At 33.6% G+C, this 9838-nt stretch overlaps 2 protein-coding genes across 2 annotated transcripts; one reads left to right on the forward strand and one right to left on the reverse strand.

Annotated features, from left to right (window-relative positions):
• The first annotated feature begins 894 nt into the window (after positions 1 to 894).
• LOC8275619 lies at positions 895 to 4338 on the forward strand. The gene is made up of 5 exons (XM_015717578.3): positions 895 to 1894; positions 1977 to 2029; positions 2560 to 2726; positions 2816 to 2964; positions 3323 to 4338. The coding sequence occupies exons 1-5, from the start codon at positions 1138 to 1140 to the stop codon at positions 3772 to 3774; spliced, it is 1578 nt and encodes a 525-aa protein (XP_015573064.2). The 5' UTR covers positions 895 to 1137; the 3' UTR covers positions 3775 to 4338.
• Positions 4339 to 5830: 1492 nt separating this feature from the next.
• On the reverse strand, positions 5831 to 9266 carry LOC8275620 (ferrochelatase-2, chloroplastic). The gene is made up of 9 exons (XM_002516421.4): positions 8942 to 9266; positions 8023 to 8374; positions 7800 to 7943; positions 7563 to 7664; positions 7343 to 7446; positions 7119 to 7245; positions 6828 to 6980; positions 6559 to 6659; positions 5831 to 6396 (listed from the first exon to the last, which is right to left on the reverse strand). Exons 1-9 carry the CDS (start codon positions 8983 to 8985, stop codon positions 6081 to 6083), a joined length of 1443 nt encoding a protein of 480 aa, XP_002516467.1. The 5' UTR covers positions 8986 to 9266; the 3' UTR covers positions 5831 to 6080.
• Between the last annotated feature and the right edge of the window lie 572 nt (positions 9267 to 9838).

Consider the following 9838-nt stretch of genomic DNA (forward strand, 5'->3'; position numbering starts at 1 on the left):
AATTTTAAATTTTTCAAATGACAGCTAGGTTCTCCGCCGACTTCTTTTTGTAGCCTGACTTACCCTTCCCCTTCAAGCTTATTGTAATTATTTTAACTTTTATATTTTAAATTATTTGCTAGCAAGCTAGCTGGAGGATTGATTTAATTATATGTGCAAATTTGTGAGTGAAATGTTGAGTTATTTTAATAATATATAATTATGTATGCATTTGTCTGGATTTTTGGCTATTTAGATTTACTGCGGATTTCGATAGCATTAAGCTTATCCATTCCGTGGCGCCGATCACGATCCATATATTGGGTGCTGACAATTAACTTTCAAATATGAGTAGTTTTAATTATTAATTTCTGCTGTAATTCTCAATTGCTTAAAATCTTAAATGAAAAATAAAAGATTTAAAAGAATGAAGAATTTCATAAATGTTTAAAATTTAACCTAACACTTTAAACTAAGGCATCATTTGAGTTTACATGGAATTAGTTAAAATTAATAGATTTAAATTTTTTTATTGTTTAAATAGTTTAAAGTTAAAAATATTTTTAGAATAATATATATTTATAATGGACTGTACTATAATGAGAAAATTCGACATAATTTGAAGTCTTTTACCTTTTAGGTAGAAAACTAAAACTCTCGAAAGTAAAATCAGAGAGCGAGAAATTTTCTAAACTTTGTGTTTAGATTGTTTTACTGACTAAATAATAAATTTAAGTTGATTTTATTATTTTATAATTATAAAATAATAAATATAAATTAAATTCAGTAATTTAACTTAATTTTGCATTTAAAATCGCATCCTAAATGACGATTTTTTTTTTATAGAAGAGGATAATTGGTAAGTTTGAAATGGAGGTGCAAGTTTTGATTAGCAATGTCAATTAGGTTGGTTATCTAAGGCATTCATTACGATTGACGAGAGGAAAGAGAAAAAGAAAAAGAAAGGAAAAAACTCTACAGTTTCAAATTCAAAATGTTTGTGTTACCAAAATGCCCTGATCTTCCCTCTCCAAACCTAGGGTTTCATACTCTCTTTCTCTCTCCCCATCCTCACTGGCCTTCTTCAAAGATTTCACTATCTAGAAACAAAATCACTCAATTTCAACTCTCATTTTGCTTTATTATTCTGCTACAACCATGAACCAAACAAGACCAAATTCAAACGACGACGTTTTACAATCCATGGTAAAAGAATCAATTCATCGATTTTTAACCGAGTACAAAAATGGCACAACCGATTTTTCAAATTTCGCCTCCATTTTTTCCCGCTTTCTAAACATTTTACCCGATCCACCGCTAGAAATCATCTGGTTTTACTCGGCTTTGACTTTTCACTCTGCAAAGCTGACCGCTCACAACCACGTCTTACTAGCTAAAGACTTGTTTCAACTGCTAGTTTCTTGCTGCTCTTCTTCTTGCTCTGTGGTTAAAAAGATCGCAGTAGTTGCTCCAGTAATTTACGAGATCAGTAGTTTAGTTTGTAAAAGAAAAGAGTGGATTAAAGAAATTGAGAGTTTATTAGAAGTAACTGCTAGTTATATTAGCATTTGCCTTGGCTCGAATTTCGAAGGAAACGATGAAGTTATGATTTTAGATTCTTGTTTTGTTGATTTAGTACGCGTTTGGGTGGTTGATAAAATTGATGAGAGTTGTCAATTTGATGAAGTTTTGAGAGTCTTTTTTCCACTTGTTAATGATGGAATTCTCAGAAGGTTTGCTAGCGAGGGAAATGGGATTGGGACTGGGTACTTAGCTGGGATTGTTATGAGTCAAGTTTTATTGTTGAGTTTGTGCTTGAAGTTCGAGTCTAGAGTTTCAAGAGTAGAGTTGGAGAAGGAATTGCGTGAGCGGACGGTTCAAACAATGACTGCATTTCCAACTTATGACTTTTTTGGTGAGATTTTGTTATTAGAGGTTAAATATTTACAATTAACTTTAATGCCTAATTATTTTGTTTTAAAAATGCTTAATGGCAGATACCGTGCTAAGGATGCTGCTGGAGCCCGTCTTGCCCATCATCCCCTTACTGGTCACTCTTTAATTTAGATAACCATACTTTTGTTCTTCCTGCATTTTTCTTTCAAGGGTTTGATTATAGAGTAGAGGATACACTTTCTTTAATAGTTAGGCTGGCTGGTACATACAATCCGTATTGTTAAGGAATAGCTTTTTCTGCAAACTTCTAAAACTGTGTTTTAAGTACCTTAAGAGTTGCGAGGCATAGGTCACTGCAAGGCTAATGCCATTTTTCAGCTTCATTTGTTATAAGCTATATAAGTTCTGCATAACCTTGATCTACACTTGGCAGTTGAAAAATTCACTGAATATCATTAATCCCAAATTATACCATGCAACTTAGAATCCATCCTGAATGCATTTTTGTGGGTTTGATATTACAGTTTTAGCGAGGTCTAGGTGGGTTACACCACAACACTGTTTAGTTTTTGGTACATCATGTAACATGATGCTTTTGTTTTGTAGTAGTAACACAGTTGGTTACTCTTTCTGTGCCACTGAAGGGGTCCATCTGTTTTCTTCTTTCTTTCTTTTTTGTTTCAGAGTTCTGAAGATGAAGTTATTGTGAGAAAAATCCTATACGATACTGCAATGACAATGGAGTTTTCCTGCCCTGGTCCTGATAAAGGGATTAAACTGCTTGATGAGCGCTTGAAAAATCTTGCTATAACATGGTTGTTTGTAGCTGAAAATGGCATACGATTTTTTAGGTATAAAGGATTGGAGATTGTGGAGGTGATGCAGGAGTTGCTTCTTAGATAATAATATCTGATCCATTCTTTGTTTTGATTGGCCATAGGGAGAATGCTGACAAAACCAAAGTCATCTGTTATTTACATGCCTTCTCTGAATCTTGTCTACCATCTAAATTGATCAAATGGGTTACTAATCAACCTGGCATGCACAATTTAAGTATACCAAAGATTTCCAGTCCGCTAGCACTTATCAGTGAGTTCCTCTGTTATCTAGATCCTGTTGTTATTTCACCTAATTCGTCAGAGGCTTGGCACCTCTTGCAATGTCTTGTCTCGTTGTGGTTCTCAGAGAGCATGTTATGATATGAAGATGCATCCTCTGTCATATCATTCTTAAAGTGGAGGATTAAATTATTTGATCGGCTGTTCTTCTGGGTACACAGTGGCAACGCCTTCCATACTGAAACATGTCTCACTGTCGATGCTAACTGGACATCTTTGGGTAGGAGCTAGTTAGAAAGGAGCCGCCCACTTTTGGAACTCTTTTCCATTGTCATGTAGTGCGTTTTTAAGTAATATTTATCTGATTTATGGAGTGTTCTAATTTCCAGGGTGGCTACTGATTGTCGAGGATAAAGGTGTACAAGTATTTGATAGTGACATCTCCAAGATCTATGTAAAAACCATTATCTCTAAACCAATAGAGTACCGATTTTTCGAAGTCAAGTCAGATGGGCAGAATTTGGGTGAAAATCACTTCTCCTGTAAGGAGGATAAAGGGGAAAATAAAGTTGATGGTGATCTAGAAATGGTGGATTCTGAGGACACTATGTTCTTGGCTGCTCCTGCAGTGCTGAAAGTGACAGCAGCTAGTGGAACGAGGAAAAGCAAAGAAGAAAGGAAGGATGAAGAGGGAAAACAAATTAAGTTTGTCAAAGGTCATCTATATGATAATTTAGCTAGGGAGACATTGAAACCATCAGATGATTATGATGCTCTGAGTAGCTGTAGTGAAGTGGACAATCCAGCCTCGGATGATTGCACAATATTTATGGAGCAATAATATTGATCAAAAGAGAGATGCGAAGATATCATGATGCTTTGACGGATGGCAGTAGGCAATCCAAAACATAGTCTATATGTTAACAAATATTATCGATCGCAGCGAAAATGTGAAGATGCTGCTCAAGCAACCTATCTTTAGGGACTGCATTTCAGACAAAACTTCTATGCTAGTGGAGAATAGGACAGCAATCTTGCGACTGTGGCGCTGCTGGTTTTGCCGAATGACTTCAATATCAGAAGGCAAAATTCCAGCTACCAACTTCTCTGTATGGTAGATTTTATGCTTTCTTGTTTCGAAGATGACAGTTTACACTCAACACATCATCTTCAAGTCAGACATTGAAACCTGAAGTTACTTCTGCCAACTCAAATTTAAGAGCCTGCGACTCATTGTAGCAGGGTTCTGTGATATGGTTAATTGCAGCTGGAATATCTTTTTTTGACATCTAACGATGACTTATCTTCTCAAATATCAGCGTCTGTTTTCCTGTGACCTTAATCATCTGTCCTGTTATTAGAAAATATCCCGGCTTTTAATGTGATATTTCAAAAAATTCTTATATGTAATTGGTGTATGTTTCTCTCTATACGCTAAATTAATAGATAATTAACTCATATTTATTAATTTTAAATAATAAAATAAATATCAATCATCAAATACCAAAGTATAAAACATTCATTGGTAAATGTTACTCGTTTAATATAGAGTCTAATTATTGAATATATTATTTAATATAGTAAAATTAGAAATAGAAATAGAATTATAGCTAGATAACTGATATTTAGAATTGGAATAGAGTTGGTTTAGGAATAGTAATAGAAATAGAATCATAACCAAATAAAATAATCATTTAGAACTGGCTTAAGGATACTGACTAGGAATTAACTTGTAGTAGTTGATTATCTTAGTTGCATCGGTAATGCATAGAACTCGGCCAATCCACATTAGAGATTCGTCTTCAATAATGGACCTGAAAATTCTAAAGTTAATTAATTTGAATATAATGTTAAATTAATTTAAAATTAAATAACTAACTGGGATAATTATTTTTTGTCTAAACTTGTTAAAAAGAAAAGATAATTGAGTGGTTAAATTTTTAAAACTAACAATTAAATATAATAATCTGTAAAAAAATAATAAAATAGTACTTTTAGCATATCACATTACAAATATCAGTGTGGCTTTTTTTTTTTTTTATGTTGAATGAGTTGAAATATAAGAGACATGTAGTAAAGACATGTTATAAATATAATAAAATAATAAACTTGTTCATGATATACAAAAATATTTTTACCAAATCATTATGTTTTATAGTATAATAAATATTAGAATTTATGAATTGAGAATTAAGAATTAAGACTATTAAATTAAGAATTAACAGATATTAGAAAAAAAGAATTATATAAGATAATATTTGTCCCAAGACTATACCACTAATTAATCAATTTTAGTTGTGTTTATATCTGTAAGAATTTAAGGGAAAAAAATAGCTAAATACACCACTTTATTATTTTTTTACAAATTGTCATATTCAATTACTAATTTTAAAAATGTGACAAGTTTCAAATACTAAAAAGGTAATTATCTCTAAATAAATTGATTTATAATTAAAAAATAACTATCAACGGTTTGATTAGAACTATTTAAAATATTTACTCATTTGTGCTTAAAAAGGGTATCAAATATTTTATTAAAATTTCATATCGTTTATCAGTTGGACCATTTTACTTTATAATTAGGTCAAATCATTTTTATCATTGGCCAATACATCCAAAATATTTTGAACTAGTTACGAAATTACAATACAGAAACTCCATTTAAAAGATTGACACTAATTTTTCTTTATTATTAATATTTTTAAATATTTTATTTGCGATAAATTTCAATTTAAAAACATTCGACCTTCTCTTACCACAACTTGCCAAGAGCCACAGACGAGTCAATTCAGCAACTATTTTGAAACTCTAAATACATTTACAATGTGGTATCAAACTTCTGCACTGCCAGCAGATATAAATTGAGCCCTGGAAGACAACTGATTGACAAATGCTAATGAACAAAAAGAAACTAAATATAAAAATCACCAAAAGGTTCACAAAGAATTTAAGGCAATTTGCAAACAAGGCAGGAAAAGAAAATCTCAAAATTATGATTTCTTGTTGCCTCGTATACATTCAAACACAGAGTAAAATTACAAAGAGCATCCCTGGTAAAGCTTTCTCTCACTTGGCCAATCCTGACCGTTTTCTATTATCTGAAAAGAGTATCCTATATGAAACCTGAGGTAGTTTTCACAGCCTTCTTCAAAGGACATTATTCCTGAATGCAAAAATCATTTTTGGAGATAAAAGCAAAATAAAGGCTAAGATTGAACCAAAGAACAATTTGATTGCATATCTGAAGGGGTCGTAATCAGCTTCCTCAGAGGTGCTCTTTGAAGTTGAAATGGCTTTTGCTGAAGGTAGGGCTTCTATCACTGCATCTGCCAGATCTGTGATGAAGGATGAGGTGCAACCTAGCGCAGGAACTCGGCCCCAATTTTCAATGCCAGATTCAAGAGCCAATTCCTTGTACTCCATGTCAATCTCTTCAAGCGTCTCTATGTGCTCACTCACAAAGCTGAAGTGGGACAATATTAAAAATTAATTAAAATAAAGTTAAAAAGAATCTAGCATCATAACTGCAATCCGTATTAAACTAAAAAATTTCAGCCTACAGTAGTACTGCTAGACAAGACTGTTAAATAATTAGATCTCTATACAGAGACAACTAATTGCATACCTTACTGGGACAGCTAGGAGACTTTTCACACCTTTGCGGCCAAGCTCAACCAGAACCTCATCGGTGTAGGGCTTCAGCCATTGCACTGGTCCAACTCGACTCTGGCACAAAGTTGGCAGAAAAAAAAAGGGATAAAAATTCAAACCAGGCCAATGAAAATAAAAGCCACAATAAGGCATTCAGAAACAAACATGAAACAGCAACCCGGCAGTTATAATAATCAAGGACAGACAAAACTAGTACTGTAAGCTATGGTTATTATAACAAACCTGATAAGCAAGAGTATGATCATTGTCAAATCCTCTAGCTTTTAGTTCCTGCATGATCAAGTAGATACACTCTTCCATCTGATCTTTGTATGGGTCTCCTGCTTCCTCCACATAACTCAACGGCACTCCATGCGCACTGAAGAATATCATGACCTGAGATTCCATATAGAACAAGAAAGAAACAATCATCTGTGGTGCCAGAAATAAAACAAATGGCCAGTACAAAAAATTTCTACAAGTTTGTGCATCATATAATCAAGTGAAATAAACCTATGCAACTGTTAAACAAACCTCTTTGGGATTAGAAAATTTCTTTAGCTCGGTTCCAATCAAGTCAGCCATAGACTTGACATAACCTTCTCTTTGATACCAAGACTGAATAATACAAACAGGCAATCTTGACAGATATCCATCTTCCCTGGAAGATCAGTCACATCAAGAGAGATTGACAATGGTCAAGAATATATTTTTGATTTGCTGCAAAGTAAAAATGAAATTTCACACAGATATAACACCTGAACATATTTTCAAGAACACGGAGGCTTGACCCAGTTGTGGAGATGGAGAATTGTGGATAAAGTGGCAGCACAACAAGCTTGGTTATCCTATCCTTTTTAATCTGCAGATAAAACAAAAGAGAATTTCCATAAATTTGCAATCTAAAGAAGATTTAGTTAGGAAGTTCATAATATACTTTAGGAAACATGCTAACCAAGTACATATTTGAAGTCTCACCTGATGAATTGCCTCCTCAGTGAATGGGTACCAATACCGCATTCCAACATAGACATTTGCAGACATGCCCTTTGCTTCCAAGGCCATTTTGATTGCATGTGCCTGAAACAAATAAAGAGAGCAAAGCAGGAAAAAGTTGAATAAATGCCACAAACAAAAAAACACTTGAATTTTTATTTTCTTTTTCTGTAAAAAGAAAAAAAAATGCAAACCATTTCAGCAGAATTGGTGTTTTACCTGCTCATCTGTTATTTTACGCAGAGGTGAGCCACCTCCTATGGCAGCATACCCTTCTTTACTCTTAGGAGCACGAAGCATGGAAATTAATTGAGCTAAAGGTCGTTGAAGAAATTGAAACAATCTTGGAAGTCTTATAATATCCTGTAATACAAAAACATATTAGTACAATGTCAAAAAGGAAACACTAAAACGAACTATGAGAAATGACAGATAGGCATACCGGATCTGCAAACAAATTGAACAAAAATGGTTGAACATCATTAAGTGTTTCTGGCCCTCCAAGATTCAAAAGCAGCACACCAACCTTTTCTTCTGTGGCATGTAAATGAGATTCAACAAAACCCTCACTAATTGGCCATCCCCCAGTGGAGGCTGTGCAAAATATTTGGCCAACTGAATCTCTTTTTTGAGCTGGACTGAGCAGATTTGATGCCCCATCAATGGCAACACTTTTCTCAATTGAACTGGAACTTGAAAATGAAAATGCCAGTGAAGATTGTTTAGCATGATATTGTGATTTTCCAGATGAATTACAAGAGACAGAGGTGATAGACCGAGACTGAAGCAATGACCTGCAAACAAGAAAAACTCATTTGATATCTTGATGTCAATGGACAAATCACTATGTAGATACACATAGCACTAAAACAAACTACATATATAACTCGAAATGTTTTATCAACTTCTGAACACCCATTATCAAGAAGCTATGCATACTTCGTTTGTGAAAATAGGGTCCAAAAATCAAATGTCAGTCCAACTAACAATCCTCCTTGCAGCATAAAAATGAAAGTAATAACATTGTGTTCCAAAAATGTTATATATCAAGACAAGCTATTATGATGATTCCAGCATAATTACACACACTAATTTGAGGGGCCTTCTTTTAACAATAAGCTCAATTTCTTTTCAAGACATATATAATCTTTACCATAGAGATATTCCCAAAATCAAATCCAACTGTAATCAAAACCCAATAAAAAAAACCCTCTAAATAAACCCAAATCCTATTAAAACATAACTGCGATGATTCTTTAATAAAATTTTAACAAGATCATACAAAATTTTTCTACTTGATTCAAGAATTCAAATAAGAAAAAAAGAAAAGAAACAACATACTTAAGAAAAAAAAAACTTACGATTTATGATGAGGAAGCGAAGCACAGAACGATGTGGCATCCATGGTTTCGATTCTATGAAACTTAATAATAAAGAATAACAATAACGAAAACAGAAAAAGAAAAAAGGAAAGCCAAGTCAAGAAAAACAAGAAATGGTTAAAGAAGCTGGGTTTAGTGAGATCTTTTCTATTATATTTTATATAGAGTTATAATACAGAAATCAAAAACAAAAAAGAAAAATTAAAAGTCAAAACGAGTTACGTGTTCAACGTAGGTGGGGTTTAAGTTAGGTCGGTAACAGGTTTCGATTTACATTCCTGCTCCATATTAATGGGACCTCACCTTGGGCTCGGTCTTTCGTTGCCTTTACTATCTTTTTTCTATTCTTGTTTGGCGACGAAAGCCGAAACGGAGACGTTTTTAGTCCAAGACAAGGAAATGATACGGCATCGTTTCCTGTTTCTAATTTTTTTTAAAAGCTGAATAGCATTTCATAAGGCTAGCTTCGTAATTTTGCTGACTGGCATTGCTTTAGGGTACTTGAGAAACTAGTATATAATAGAGCATGATGCGCAACTAAGGTTCAACTCTCTCTGTGCTTTCAGTTCTTGCGCCTCTGCTACTTCTGTTTTCTGTATTCTTCAATTTCTGTATTAGTTTATTTCCTGTCTTTGGCATAGAGTAGATAGATTAGAGAAACCAGTTTGTTTCGATTAATCTGAATAAATTGATAGGAGTGAATTAAGATTGATTGTTTTTTGAAAAAAATGGCTCTGAATCACGAGTCAACAGCAGGCGCCGGTTCAATGGCGACCCGACTGCCGCATAGAGCCTACACGAAAGGCCGGATGAAGATCCATGAAACTCAATTTTTTTCATGTGTTTCATGTCACAATAATCCGCCTATATTTCTAG

The sequence above is a fragment of the Ricinus communis genome, chromosome 3, assembly GCF_019578655.1.
Source record: "Ricinus communis isolate WT05 ecotype wild-type chromosome 3, ASM1957865v1, whole genome shotgun sequence".
Classification (NCBI taxonomy): domain Eukaryota; kingdom Viridiplantae; phylum Streptophyta; class Magnoliopsida; order Malpighiales; family Euphorbiaceae; genus Ricinus; species Ricinus communis.